The sequence below is a fragment of the Pinus tabuliformis genome, chromosome 2_2 (assembly GCF_031772625.1).
Source record: "Pinus tabuliformis cultivar Carrire ecotype Pingquan chromosome 2_2, CPIR1, whole genome shotgun sequence".
In the NCBI taxonomy this organism is placed as follows: domain Eukaryota; kingdom Viridiplantae; phylum Streptophyta; class Pinopsida; order Pinales; family Pinaceae; genus Pinus; species Pinus tabuliformis.
The window spans coordinates 609,688,167-609,703,832 of record NC_142300.1 but is presented as its reverse complement, the minus strand read 5'-3'; the positions used below and the strand labels follow the sequence as shown (position 1 = coordinate 609,703,832).

The following is a 15,666-nucleotide window of genomic DNA, read 5'->3' as shown; positions in this document are numbered from 1 at the left end:
ATCTACAGCAGCATTTTCTGTGACTTCTCTATGGTGGTTGTAGATACAAAACAGTTAAGGCTTCCAATTCTGCAAAGAACTGGTCTTCTCGCGACCGAATTAAGATGATTTGGTGAAGTAAGTTATGAAAGACGTTGACCATGTTCTTGTTTTATGTTTACAACCAGGTGATGATCTAACAAATTTGACTGGGATTGTGTGGAAGTAAATGGATGACTGGGCGAAGGTAAAGTTTCGAATGGGAATTATAAACGTTCATTGTGTTTTAAAAATCCCTTAGACATTTGCTCCTGTTGAAAATGATTGATTTTGTACGACATCCTCCCTGGTTCATCCGTCCCGCTAATTGGTGGTGCACCCCACTAGATGTCCACTTACACACATTGTTCACATTACGTTGCACTCTGAAAGTAAAGTGACTTGGACTAGTAGGCCCTCCCTATTTTTGTAGATTCTTCACATTGTTCAAAACTTAATTCGGACAGACCCACTTGGAGATAAAATTATTGCACTTTAACATGATCTCATTGATCAATAAGTGGTGCACCCTCTCTTTAGTGGACCACTTGTGCTATTCTATGAGGGCGCTATTCTAGGAGGGCGCACTTTCGTGGAGATTATTTTATGGAGTCGACTAATGAGGCGGAGGAATTTTTCGAGGCGGAGGACTTGTTCAGACAACCAAAAGTGGCCAGAATCTGGGCAAAAAAATTTCAAAAAATCTTGTAGAAGCAGTGTTTGAATCATGTTTTTGATGGTGGAAATGGATTCAGCACCATCAAAAACGTCTAAGACACCTAAAATTTTGAAGTTTAACAACTATAACTTAGATTTACAAAAATCCTTGCTGGATTTTCTCTAAATATGACCAGAATTTCCATAATTTTCCGAACAACTCCTCCACCTAGTTAGACTACGCGTTATTTTATGGTTTCTGGGATATTTTTTTGTGTTTGTTGGATAAAGTCTCCCTACCTCTCTTAGTTTTCCCAGGTGGAAAAATAATAAACAATTCGATTACCAATTTATCATCCATGTAACATTAATTTATCATTTGTTTAACCTACCAAATTTCATCACTAGCATATTATTATTTTATTTTGAGGTAGTTGAGTCTAAGTAATGGTTATTGGTGAGTGAGATAATATCGGAGCATTACATTCTTAAAACAAAATTAATTTAGTAAACATTTTTTTTTAATGTTATTTAAGGTTATTGTGTGAGCAAATCATTGTCGATTGGAGTTTTTGTAAGCAAGTAAAGGGATTGAACCAATATCATCTAAATAACAAACAATTTCAAAGGGTAGGTTCAATCTAATTGTCAATTTTCTCTCATGTTTATTTTACTTTGTTTGTTTTAGATATTTTTTTCAAATAGTAATCACTAGATTTCGTGAAAATTAGGCCAACAAAACCTAGGTTTTATTTTGAAATTGGAGTTTTTGTAAGCAAGTAAAGGGATTAAACCAATATCATCTAAATAACAAACAATTTCAAAGAGTAGGTTTAATCTAATTGTCAATTTTCTCTCATGTTTATTTTACTTGGTTTGTTTTAGATATTTTTTTCAAATATTAATCACTAGATTTCATGAAAATTAGGCCAACAAAACCTAGATTTTATTTTGAAATTAATACTTGATCATTTCTTTGCATAATTTATAATTCTAGTTTTCAACCCTACAAAATTAATTTCTATAGCATGAATTAGGAAAACCCTTTAATCCTCGAAAATAGATAATGATAAGTCTGCCTCGTGAATGGTAAATGGCTCCACTAGCCCAAAGATAAGCCCAGCACTGGTCTATCTCCTCATCTATTCACTAATAAAAGCGATAAATTTCTTTTTCCTAGCAACTTTTTTCTTACTTTTTCCATATTATGGAAATTGCACTTAAATTTTTATTTTGAATATTTGTAATTTCTGCTAACATATTTAATTCATAAATTTAATTTCCAACTATAGATATTAATCTCAGAAACTTAGTCTGTAGCAGGCTAGAAAGTTAATTTTAACTTTCTTTTCTGTGAATTTTGTGCAATTCCAGCACTATATTCACTTCAGAATTTTTATTTAACCAATCTAAATATATGTGTAAAGTTGATAGTGGTTAAAACTCTGCCAAATACTGCCTGCAAGCCAGCAGTAGCCAATAAATTATGAATTGGCAAGTACCAAGACATCGTGAACTGGCAAGTACCAAGACATCGGGGGTTTGCAGGGTCTTCAACATCAAACAATTCTCATACAATATGAGCGGTAACAAAAGGCATCCCACATATATACTCAGGAAAAGCTTGAAGGTAGTTTGAAAAGTTTCAGGACAGCTAAAGTAAGTTGAAGGTGACGATATCACATGGAAGGATACATAAAAGCAACCCAGAATACCTTTGAAAAGTTTCAAGACAGCTAAAGTAAGTTGAAGGTGACGATATCACATGGAAAGGATACATAAAAGAAACCCAGAATAAGCATAAAAAAATTAATTCATCAAAAATGATTGGAGGATGAAATAAGAATGAGTATCCGGCTCAGGAAAAGATTGAAGGTGGTTTGAACAGTTTCAGTACAGCTAAAGAAAGTTGAAGGTGATGCTGTCACATAAAAGCAACCCAAAATAAGCATTAAAAAAATAAAAAATTAATTCTTCAAAAATGATTGAACGATGACCTAGAGTAATAGTGAATGCCTGCACACTTATTTTCACACTTGAAGATAACCTGCGGAAACTCATATGAGTGATGTAGGCATTGGTGTTATAAAACAATTCAGAGGAAATGTTTGTCTTACCCCATGCCAACTCACCACGGACTAATCATTGATACGAAGCATTGTTTCACTTGTTCGATGGAAAATCAGGTTATATGTAATTTTTGGGCAGATTTAGCTCTTATGGCTAACATATTAGCATGCCATCGCAATGTCGCATTGACTGTTGAAATTGGATATAATGATCAATACCACCCATTTAACATCAAAATTCGGAGTTGGGGAATTTCAGGGTTCAGTGTAACTCGGTGATTAAGAGACCTGCAGAGGACGCCTGCACCGGCCTCGACAAGGGCCTTAATTTGAAATTTTCTCACTGCTGGACTCATGAAAACTTAAGCCTCCAACCATGTATATGAAACCCTACAGCTTCCTAGTGCCTTATAAATAAGTTCCAGGTTTCCTGTACATTTATCGTAAACTTCCGAATGGCTTGCCGAAATTCAGCACAAGGTGCATGGCATAGCTTTGGGTTTCCGGCAGTTTACAATAAGAAGACTCGGGAACTTATGCAAACATATTCAATCCACCTATAATCAAATTCTTATAGCATTTTCAGTTAAAAGCATACAAAACATAGAAATCAGAAATTCAAGAAACCTAAATCTAAATGCGTCAGATGTGAGAAATAATGTAATGAACATACAGGCGTTCTAAATGAAGGTAGCCATCTGCTGCAGTTTCCATGGAGCATAACACTCCTGTCCAAGGTACCATACATGGATCACCCGTCTCCCAGTTTTTCAGTTTTCCATATGGATCTCCAAGTTGGGCCTTAACTTGTTTAAGGACATATACTGCAACCAAGCAAATAAATCTTGACATATACCCATTCTTTTAAATTTACACTAAAAGTCATTTGCGCAAACTGAAGGCCCGCTGTTTCTCAGAAACTGATACCTTAAAGATATAAGAATTGCAGTATTTATGACTGAGTTAAATGTGAATAAATTACCTTCAAGAGGATCTGTACTTTTTGCTGCAGCAGATAAAGAGCAATAATAACAGAGGATGATGCAAACAAGAACAGCCAGGGATGATGTTCTGTTATTCATTGTGTCACCTGCTCTGCTTCGATCAGAAATGTAATCTACAAAGGCATTTTCTGTTATTCCTCTATGGTGGATGTAGATACAAAACAGTTGAGATTTCCAACTCTGCAAAGAACTGGTCTTCTCGTGACCGAGTTAAGATGATTTGGTGATGCAAGTTATTCAAGACGTTGACCATGTTTTTGTTTTATGTTTACAACCAGACGATGATCAATCAAATTTGACTGGGATTGTGTGGAAGAAAATGGGTGCGTGGGCGAAGGGACCATTGTTAACATTCATTGACCTTTGCTCTTCTGTTGAAAATCATTGATTTTGAACGACATCCTCCCTGGTTCAGCGGTCCCGCCATTCGAACATGCATGACGAAATACCCGTGGGCCGCTAGATTTGGAACATTCAAACATCACACATTTACGCTTGAAATAATATCTGAAATAGTTATTACACTTAGTTTTAAAAATTAAATTTATATATTGTCAAATCAATTTGGTCACGGAATAAGCCGAGTCTAACGATTATGCTTTTTCGCGCTTGAAAGTTTTTGACGGCTATATTTTGAAAAAATCCGGTATGAATTTTTGTAAATTTAAGTAAAAATTATTAAAATCTATATTTTAAGTGTTTTGGAAGTTTTGATAGTACTGAATTTATTTCCACCATAAAAATATGATTCAATTATTGTATATATAAGATTTTTTTTTTTAAATTTACCAAATTCCGGCTACTTTTGGCCATCCTAACAATTCCTCTCGATAAACAACTCCCTAAAATAGTATCTATAATTAATTAATAAACAATTATTTTTTCGATGAATTACTAACAGATTTGTAATTTCACGAGATAATAATAATAAAAAAAGCTGTAGTCTAACGAGCGGGAGGAATTGCCTAGAAAGTTATGGAAATTCCGGTTATATTTAAGAAAAAGGATTTTTGTAAATCCAGTTGTTAAACTTCAAAATTTTAGGCGTCCTAGACATTTTTTATGGCGCTGAATCCATTTCCACCATCAAAAACACGATTCAAATATTGTCTCTACAAAAAATTTTGAATTTTTTTTTGCCAAGATTCCAACATTTTTGACCATCCGGCCTCTGTAGACGACTCCAAAAAAACAAAAAACAAAACAAAACTTTAAATAACTATAATAATTTTTTTTCATATTTATAGATCATTTAACTTGAGATAATTCTCTTTGAATAATAAAACTTAGCTCACACTTACGAGAAACATAATATATTTTATTATTTTAATTTAAAATATTATGAAATTAATATTTTAATCCATATATACAGGTATTGTTTAATTTATAATTAAAATAATAATAATAATAATAATAATGAAATTTGATCGTATAATTTTATATAAAATTTTGAATTTTGTATTATTCAATTTGTGTTTTTAATATATAAATAAATTTATCTTTGTGGTAGTTCAAGTGGCGATAGCCTTGGATGAAGTTTTACTAAATTTTGGGTTTGAATAAGGAATAATAGACATACAAATTAGAAAATTGGAAAATCCTACCAAATTTACAAAATATATATATGTATATATATTCAATGTTATAAAAAAAAAATTTCCAATTCAAAAATTATATAAATTTTATAAATTAAATTTATGAGAGATTTTTCGGCGTAAATCACAAGATATTTCATTTGTCAACGCGTTTCGAACCAACTAGTGTGGTTCATCGTCAGGACAAGTTGAATGAGCAGATCAGGCTTTGCATGTTAAATAGATAGAGCAGAAACTCCAACGGCTATAAAACGGCTATATTGACAACGGCTCGATTTGACTGGATTAGTTAGGACTGGATTAGAGTTATAACCATTATTTAATTAAAAAGTAACCTTGGTTCGTTAGATTCTTATTAGAACAAAGGTAAATGGTCCATTTATAATTATAAATATATATTAGAAAATAAATTATAACCAAAACTAATATACATTAATAGTCAGTTAGTTAAAAAATTATTAAATATATAAATATACCTAAATATCTAGATTCAAACATAAGTCAAAAGGGATGTTCCATATATTAATATATAAATAAATATTAAATCAATTAAGAACTAAATTAATATTAAATAATAGTTATTTATAGAAGTTCAACAAATATATATAAATAATAGGGTAATTTAAGGTTATGATAATAGAGTAATCTAATGATACTATAAATATATATATATATATATATATATATATATAAAATAAATTAATCTAAATTAATAGTAAGTAATCCAAGTTATTAAATCCAAATATTAGAGTAGTTAAAGGTTCTAAATATTAGGGAAATATATAAATAGTGGGTTATATAATTTTATTAAAAAGGTAAAGGGATAGCTTATACTCTTAAGATTCTAAAAATATATTAAGATAAAATAGTTAAAAATAAATGGTGCAGTGATGTGTGGTTTGACGGTAAGTCACATGGGCGAAGCCCGGGAGGACTGAAGTTCAAATCTCATTGAGTACAGTGACCTGCTGTGGTGGCGGCTAGAGGGGCGGACCCCCCTACCGTGGGTGTGCTCTTGCTAAAATCATAGGATCTTAGTATAACCGACTTGCAGGTGGTTGGTTATGCTCTTGGTGTTATAGTGGCAGCAATGAGGTTTGATCCTGGGTCTCCCGTGGATTAAACTTGATAGTTACCGATTCACCATGTGTTAAAAAAAAAAAAAAAGTTAAAAATAAATTAATTTTAATTCAATAGTTATCTATGAAAGTTAGTTAAATATATAAATATTAGAATAATTTAAAGGTTAAAAAGAAAATGCTAATATTTAAAATTAAAGGTTTATTTAAGGGTTAAAATAATCAAAGATTAATTTCAAGCTTATTTTCTTTAAGTTATTAGCATGAATAAGAGCTACTACAAAAACTCCAAGGAACAAAGGCCCCAAGGAACAGGAAACTAGGGGAAAAAATCTTAAAAGACAACAGGAAAAAACAAAACAAAGGGAAGGGAAGGCAGGAAGACCATGACTAGGAGGAGAGGGCTGGGACCCAGCAACTACTGATCCTCCAGCCATCCTCTCTATTGAGATTGTTCGGCCTTTTTTCAATCTCAAGCGCTTCCCTAAATTTTCGGTGATGGAAATGGGACACTCTAGCAATCACACTAGCCTCCTCGATGTAGACATGATGATTGGTTTTCTCAACATGCTCTGCTAAAGCAGAAGACTTGGCTCTCCTATGCTTAAGGTCAGTTGCGTGCTCACTAATCCTTTGATTAATGGAGCGACCAGTCTCACCAATATAGGGGGTCCCACATGAACAAGGAATGATATAAACCCCTTTCATGTCCTTGGGGTCGATGGGATCCTTCACAGATCTGAGAGACTTACGAATGGTGTTGAGAGGTCTAAAGGTCGAGGGGACATTATGCTTCCTAAGAATCCTCGCAATCTTGTCCGTAGTACCCTGAACAAACGGAAGATGGACACCGGGAATCCTCTCCTTCTTATCTCTTTTAGCAACTGAATCCTTAGCTACTTCGAGGAAAGCCTTCTGACCCAAGTGTCTACTATAACCGTTCTCAACAAAGACATTAAGGAGATGGGATTTCTCCTCCTTGAAACTCTTTTCATCAGAGATCCTTAAAGCACGAGTAGCAATAAATAAATAAAATATATTTATCATTATATAAATCTAAACAATATTAAATAACTTTTATAAATTAATTCTAATTTAAAAACATACGACTCATTATTTTATAAATATTTAATGTGGGCATATACCATTGCTGCCCAATTAAACGATAGCTTAAATAACGATTATATAACCATCATTAAAACTTTAATAATGTTAAATCTGAACTTTGAGGAATAAACTTTTATGTGCAAGATAAGTTACCTCCAGCCATTGATGTTAATACGAGTAATAATTCTGGATCCTGGGAGCCTCCACCAGCGGATTGTTAGCTCTGTCAAACCAGCAATTTGAAAAAGATTCCAGAAATGTCAGAACTGCTGGAGCCAAAAGCTTTCCCAAGAACGAAATGCCTGAAAGGAACTCTAACCTTCAGCGGTTCAATTTACCCTTGCGCAAAACAGAGCCTCTTGGAAACAGTTTCTCCCTTTCAAAAAGCGTATACAAAATATGGCGTCAAAGCAACTGTTTCAATTGCTTTAAGGGCATGGTATTCGCTTCCGTAGCACCAAAGGTAACGATTTCTTCACCGGATTTTGCACCTCTGTGATTTAAACTTCTGCTGAGAATATAACGAGCTCCTCGTCAACAATTTAAAACTCTTGCACTTCACGTATATAACCAAACACTGAAGATCAGTTCAATGCGTCTAATAAGTTTCTTCCATCGCGGCAAAGAAACAAACTGAGGGCTTCACTCTTCGCTCTTAAAAGTAAGCAACCAACCAAGACAGCTAAAAGCAGCAGCGGTAAAAATAACGTAACACAATCTTCACGCAAGCAGAAAGAAAAGAATACAAAAAATCTGAAGGCACTTACAAACTCTGCTCTTTCAACTTGATGGTGTAATACTGAAGAAGATTGAGCTAGTGAGCTATATATAACTAAGCTTCCATCAAGGTTCTGATGTGTCAAGTGTTCCACAGATCATGGTAGAGAAGGAGTAATGGACCATTTCACGAGCTTCCAACAAGAAATCAATTTAACTGCAATTGATTTCCATAATTTTAGGAAATAACTACAGTTGGTTTGTCAACTACACGGGTTAGTTTCCAGAAATTAACGCAGTTGTTTTAAAAAATTACTGCGGCATCTTAAAACCCATTGATAATCTGTATTAAGTAATAGATACATGAATCATGGCGATACAAGAAATCAATTTCCATAATTTTAGGAAATAACTACAGTTGGTTTGTCAACTACACGGGTTAGTTTCCAGAAATTAACGCAGTTGTTTTAAAAAATTACTGCGGCATCTTAAAACTCATTGATAATCTTACATGAATCATGGCGATAAGTCCTCTAATGACTTGTATTATCTTCCATGTATTACTATGTATTCATTTCTACTAAAATTTATGTGGCAACAATTTCTTAATGAATAAACCCTATGTTTATTCTTGTTCCTACACAAATGAATTCTCTCAAATCAAATTAAAGTGCACATAAATATGAGGAAAACATCACAATAATTAAGAATTTCATTAAAATAACATTGTCCATACAATGAAAAACTATATAACGGAACCAAGTCTCATATTCATTAAATGATCCTTGAATTTAAACGGTGGCATGTCCTTAGTCAAAGGATCAGCGATCATCAATTCAGTGCTGACGTGCTCAATGACCACTTTCTTTTCTTTAACACATTCCCTTATAGCTAAATACTTAATGTCGATGTGTTTATTTCGACTCCCACTTTTGTTGTTTTTAGCCATAAAAACAGCAGTTGAATTTTCACAATATATTCTCAATGGCTTAGAAATAGAATCTATAATTCTAAGCCCAAAAATGAAACTCTTAAGCCATACACCTTGTAAAGTAGCCTCAAAATAGTAGACGAACTCGGCTTCCATATTGGAAGTGGAAATCAAGGTCTGCTTGGCACTCCTCCATGATACAGCTCCGCCAACCATCATAAAAATGTATCCTGATGTTGATTTCATGAATCAACACATCTAGCAAAGTCAGAATTTGAGTAGCCAATTACTTCCAAATTGTCCGTCCGTCTATACATAAGCATGTAGTTTTTGGTTCCTTGAAGGTACCTCATTACTTTCTTTGCAGCTCTCTAGTGGTCTAAACTTGGATCACTCTGATATCATCCCAACATTCCCACAACAAATGCAATGTTAGGTCTTGTGCATACCTGAGCATACATTGGGCTTCCGACAATAGAAGCATATGGAATGTTCTTCATTTGTTCCCTTTCAAAGTCGTTCTTCGGGAATTGGTTCAAATTGAACCTATCACCCTTCACAATCGGAGCTACATTTGGTAAACAATCCTTCATCCGAAATCTCTCTAAAATTTTATTAATATAGGTTTCCTGAGATAGACCCAAGATGCCTCGAAATCTGTCTCTATGGATCTTAATGCCAATGACATAAGATGCCTCACTCATATCCTTCATATCAAAATTTTTAGAGAAAAATTGTTTCACCTCATTTAGCAAACCCTTATCATTGGTTGCTAGCAAAATGTCATCCACATATAAAACAAGAAAACAAATTTTACTCCCACTAAATTTTAGGTATATATATTGATCCATAATGTTTTCTACAAAACCGAAAGAAGAAATTACATTATGTAATTTCAAATACCATTGGTGGGATGCTTGTTTTAAACCGTATAATGACTTCTTTAACTTGCAAACCAATTGCTTACCATCACTAGAGGGGAATCCTTCAGGTTGTTTCATGTAAACCTCCTCCTCTAGATCTCCATTAAGAAATGTCATTTTCACATCCATTTATTGCAACTCCAAGTAAAAATGGGCTACTAATGCCATAATAACACGCAAGGAATCTTTCTTAGATATAGGTGAGAAAGTCTTTGTGTAGTTGATTCATTCTTTCTGAGTGAATCCCTTAGCAACAAGTCTTGCCTTGTATCTCTCAATGTTGCCCAATGAGTCTTTCTTTGTCTTAAAGACCCATTTACATCCAATGGCTTTTGCACCATTAGGCAACTCAATAATATCCTAGACTTAGTTACTCTTTCTAGAATTCATCTCTTCCTTCATGACATCGTATCATAATTCTGATTCTTTGCAACTCATGGCTTGTGAAAAGGACTCGGGCTCATTTTCGGCTCCAGTGTTGTAGTCAAATTCTTGTAGATACACAACATAATCATCAGGAATTGCTAATCTCTTTGGTCTAGTAGATATTCTTAATGTTGTACCATCATCTTCTTGAGAAGTATGTGGTTCAACTCGTTGTTCAAAAGTTCTTGGCAACTCTTGAACTACCTAATCTACTGGAATGTTGTCAGCAGCTTTTGGAACTTCAACAATTGGTTGTTCAACATCAGTTTGTACTTGAGGGGTGCTATGAACAATAACCAACCTATCACTTGAGGTGAAAGGTTGAGATTCTAAATGGTCCTTCTTAGAAACTATGTTCTTGGTTTGATCGCTCCCACTGATCAAGTCATTTTCAAGAAACTTTGCATTTCTTGATTCTACAATCCTAGTGCTGTGAGATGGACAATCAAATTTGTAACCTTTAGACCTTTCAGCGTATCTAATGAAATACCCACTAATGGTCCTTGGGTCCAGCTTCTTCTCTTGTGGATTATATATTCTCACTTCAGACAGGCATCCCCAAACGTGCATATGTCGCAAACCCGGTTTCCAACCTTTCCATAATTCAAATGGCGTTTTAGGAATAGCCTTGGTTGGAACTCAGTTTAATATATACACTGCCGTCTTAAATGCTTCAGTCCTCAAGGATTTAGGAAGATTGGAGTTGCTAAGCATACTCCACACCATGTCTAATAATGTTTGGTTTCTTCTTTCTGCTACACCATTCTGATTAGGTGAACCAGGCATGGTGTATTGGGAAACAATCCCATGCTCTTGAAGAAATTTTGCAAATGGCCCATTTGCTTGTCCATCTTCTGTGTATTTACCATAATATTCTCCACCTCTATCTGATCTCACGATCTTAATTTTCTTACCGCATTGTTTCTCTACTTCAGCCTTAAAGATCTTAAAGGCATCTAATGCTTTGCTCTTTTTTTGAAGCATGTAGAGATACATATATCATGAGTAATCATCTATAAAGGAGATGAAGTATCTCTGACCATGTGAGTCCATGTCTGGACTACATATATAAGTATGTATGATCTCTAACATGTCTGAACTCCTATTGGCACCTTTCTTTGACTTGTTGGTCTGCTTTCCCTTTATGCAGTCCACACAAGTCTCAAAATCAACGAAATCTAGAGTATTAAGTATCCCTTCATTTACCAATCTTTTAATTCTTTCTATGGAGATATGACCTAGTCTTCGGTGCCATAAATTAGAGGAATCTTCATTAATAACACATATTTTAGTGCCAGTGTGAACATGCATTGAATCATAAGTGACATTGTTTTGTAAATTAATACAGTAAAGACCATTAGAAAAAATACCATTCCCAACATAATCAGATTTATAAAATAAACTGAAGGATGTTTCTGAAAAGTTAAAGGAATATCCAAAAGGTACAAGCCTTGAAACTGAAATTAAGTTTCTAGAAAAACTTGGAACATAAAAGGTCTTTTCTAATTCTAAAATAAAGCCACTACTTAAAGCTAAATAGCATGTTTCTATAGCTTCCACATGCGAGCCCATCTTGTTTCCTGATAAGATGCTTTGCTCACTTCCCACTGGCTTCCTTAGGTTTTGCAAACCCTGCAAGGAATTCGAAATGTGAATTGTTGATCCAGAATCAATCAACCATGTTTTAATATTGATGTTAACCATATTAGATTCATAACAAAAAAATGAGATTGGATTACCTTTGTCTATAAGCCGTTTTTGAAATTTGGCACATTCCTTCTTCATGTGTCCCTTCTTTTTACAGAAGAAACACTTGGAATCCTTCTTGATATCGGGTTGGGGAGGTACTTTACCTTTCCCTTTCTGATTGGCTTGAGATTTTCCCTTTCCATGCGTTTCTAGCATTGCACTTTCTCCCAGTTCCATCACCAGTCTCTCTTCCTCTTGAACACACATGGTCATGAGTTCATTAATTGACCATTTATCCTTATGTGTGTTGTATGAGATTTTGAAAGGTATGTATTAGTGCAGAAGGGTGTTCAGGATGTAGTGCACTAGGAAGGACTTGGATATTTCAACCTCGAGTTTCTTCAATTGAGCCACAGTGTCCTTCATTTGCATGATGTGCTTGTGCACACATTTCACACTGGCGAGCCTTAGGGATGAGAACTTCATGATTAGGGTGCTTGTTAGTGCCTTGTCTGAAGTGAAAAATTGATCATCGACGACCTTTAGCAAGTCTCGGACCTTTTCATGTTGATCAATGGAACCATGAATACCAGCTGAAATTTTAGTCTTAATGAACATCATACTTAGGCAATTGGATCACCCCCCTCGTTCATAAATCGTGATGTCTGTTGTAGTGTTGGTATTAGTGAGTGTCAGTGGTTCATCTTTCCTAATAGCATAGTCTATGTCCATCCACCCCAAATGAAGGAGAACCCTCTCTTTCCATACCTTATGGTTATCTCCCTTAAGTTCAGGGATATCATAACGAATTTCAGAGAAATTTGTAGGTTGTACAACTGCATAGAATTAAAGATCACATGCTTATCTTAAAATTGAGGCCTAAATAAAATTTCACGTTTTACCAATGTAAATCATGTTAAAAATTGAATCTAATGACATAAAAATTCCCTGTGGGCCAAATTTCCAATTCAAGCAGATTCGATTATTCTTTATGATAGAATTTATCAAATTATTCACTTAATTCATAATTTTAAGAATATATTATGATGATATAAATTCTATCTTAGTTTCGAACTTTATGATAAAACTATTAATTCATAATCCCTATGGGTAAGTTATGAATATTTTATCCTAATTAATTATATAAATATAATAAAAATTCCTGTGGGATAAAATTTATTATATTTAATATAATTAATTACAATTTAATGTGTAAATAATCTTTATGTGATCCTAACCAATCATAATTTATAATTTTCTTTAATTAGAGATGTTGTGGCTATTATCTAATCAATTAAAATTATATGGATCATTAGACATTATTTATTTTATGCATAAAAATTAACTTGATATGAAAATAATGATAATTTGCATAATCAAAACTATTAAACTCATGCATAACATTCTTAAAAAACTCTAATTAGGTTCTGTAATGAGAATTTGTTATGTAATGCATTACGTTTTAGTGAAGAGTCTAGAATTCCCCTGTATATTTTGAAAAATCTTTATATGTCAAAAAAATTTCATTATTTATAAAGTCACTCATTGATTTCATTATATTCCTCTTTTTACTTAAGTAAAAACAAATTGTACAATCGAGTAAAACACACGAAATCAAGAAACTCCAGAAAACCCTCATTTTAATGGTAAACACCAAGGCAGAGATAAAATAGTTGCTTTGATACCAAATGATAGCTTAAATAACGATCTTATAACAATCATTAAAACTTTAACAATGTTAAATCTGAACTTTGTGGAATAAACTTTTATGCCCAACATAAATTACCTCCGGCGATTGATGTTAATACCAGTAATAATTCTGGATTCTAGGAGCCTCCATCAACAGATGAGTTTGCAGGCATTGTTAGCTCTCTCAAACCAGCAATTTGAAGAAGATTCAAGAAATGTCAGAATAGTTGGAGCCAAAAGCTTTCCCAAGAACGAAATGCCTGAAAGGAACTCTAACCTTTAGCGGTTCAATTTACCCTTGCGTAGAACAGAGCCTCTTGGGAACAATTTATCCCTTTCCAAAAGTGTATGCAAAATACAACGTCAAAGCAACTGTCTCAATTGCTTTAAGGGCATGGTATTCACTCTCTTAGCACCAAAGGTAACAATTTCTTCATTGGATTTTGCACCTCTGTGATTTAAACTTCTGCTGAGAATATAACGAGCTCCTCATCAACAATTTAAAACTTTTGCACTTCATGTATATAACCAAACATTGAAGATCAGTTCAATGCATCTAATAAGTTTCTTTCATTGCGGCAAAGAAACAAACTAAGGGCTTCACTCTTGGCTCTTAAAAGTAAGCAACCAACCAAGACAGCTTAAAGCAGCAACGGTAAAAATAACGTAACACAATCTTCACGCAAGCAGAAAGAAAAGAATATAGAAAATCTGAAGGCACTTCCAAGCTCTGCTCTCTCAACTTGATGATGTAAAACTGAAGGGGATTGATTTAGTGAGCTTGGGGACGAAACAAAAGTGTATATAGCCAGGCTTCCATCAAGCTTCTGATGGCTATGTGTCAAGTGTTCCATAGATCATGGTAGAGAACTGCAGAGGGAGTAATGGACCACTCCAAGAGCTCCCAACAAAATTCAATTTAATTGCAATTGATTTCCTTAATTTTAGGAAATAACTGTAGTTGGTTTCCTGAACTAAAGGGAATGACTGTAGTTAGTTTCCAAAAATTATTGCAGTTGTTTCCAAAATTACTGCGGTTTTTATGGGAGCTATCGGCAGCTATTATGGGAGCTAACATTAAAGTTCAATAGCATGTTATTTATTTGTTGAATGTTGATACATCACACTATAGCAACTAGATTTGACAGAGATATAACACCATAACAAATTGGAATTCATTGAACTAATCACCGAACCGAATCGGCGAATTCACGTATTTTTTTTGCCATACGCCTGAACTTGGTAACTATGCTTTGTACATAGACTAGTTTAGTGTGTTGATTTTTTTTGTGCATGTAGTATGTTGAGCCTATCTCGATTGCAGATTGCTCGACCACCTCTACGTGGCAAACTGCCCCCTAATCTTCATCACCACCATCCTGCTCTCCGTTAGTAATCCATTCATTGTTGTGCCCGAAAAAATTTAGAAATTTTGTTTAGCCGTTGGTGTATGTCGAATTAATGGTCAAGTTAATGCTGCCTGTGGTTTCGAGCCTCACTCCTCCTGAAAATATTTTCTTCACAGTCAAGGTGTGCAACTTTATGGAGTGATGGCATGTTTGAATTTGTAATTATTTCTGCATGCAAGAATTAGTTAAATTTAAAAGATTTAATTAATTGAGTTAGTTAAATTTAAAAGATTCAATTAATTGACTCAAGTCGAGTGAGTTTGAGTTAAGTTATATTTTGGGAAAATACGAATTTAAAGTGTGTACATGTTGAATTATTTTGGGTGAGTGGCTAGTCCAAAAAGTATAAATAC

General features: G+C 34.0%; 1 protein-coding gene across 2 annotated transcripts in view; it reads right to left on the bottom strand.

Moving 5' to 3' along the window:
* Positions 1-3,966, bottom strand: part of LOC149194137 (putative LRR receptor-like serine/threonine-protein kinase At1g06840) — a 296,065-nt gene extending 292,099 nt beyond the window's left edge. For both annotated transcript variants that reach the window (XR_016254518.1, XM_089405046.1), the window contains exons 1-2: positions 3,727-3,966; positions 3,418-3,568 (exon numbers count right to left, since the gene is read on the bottom strand). Coding sequence is in view for 1 of the 2 variants with exons in the window: in XM_089405046.1 (XP_089261172.1) it covers positions 3,418-3,568; positions 3,727-3,826 (251 nt within the window). In the remaining variant the exon portion in view is untranslated. The remainder of the gene's footprint in view (positions 1-3,417; positions 3,569-3,726) is intronic.
* Between the last annotated feature and the right edge of the window lie 11,700 nt (positions 3,967-15,666).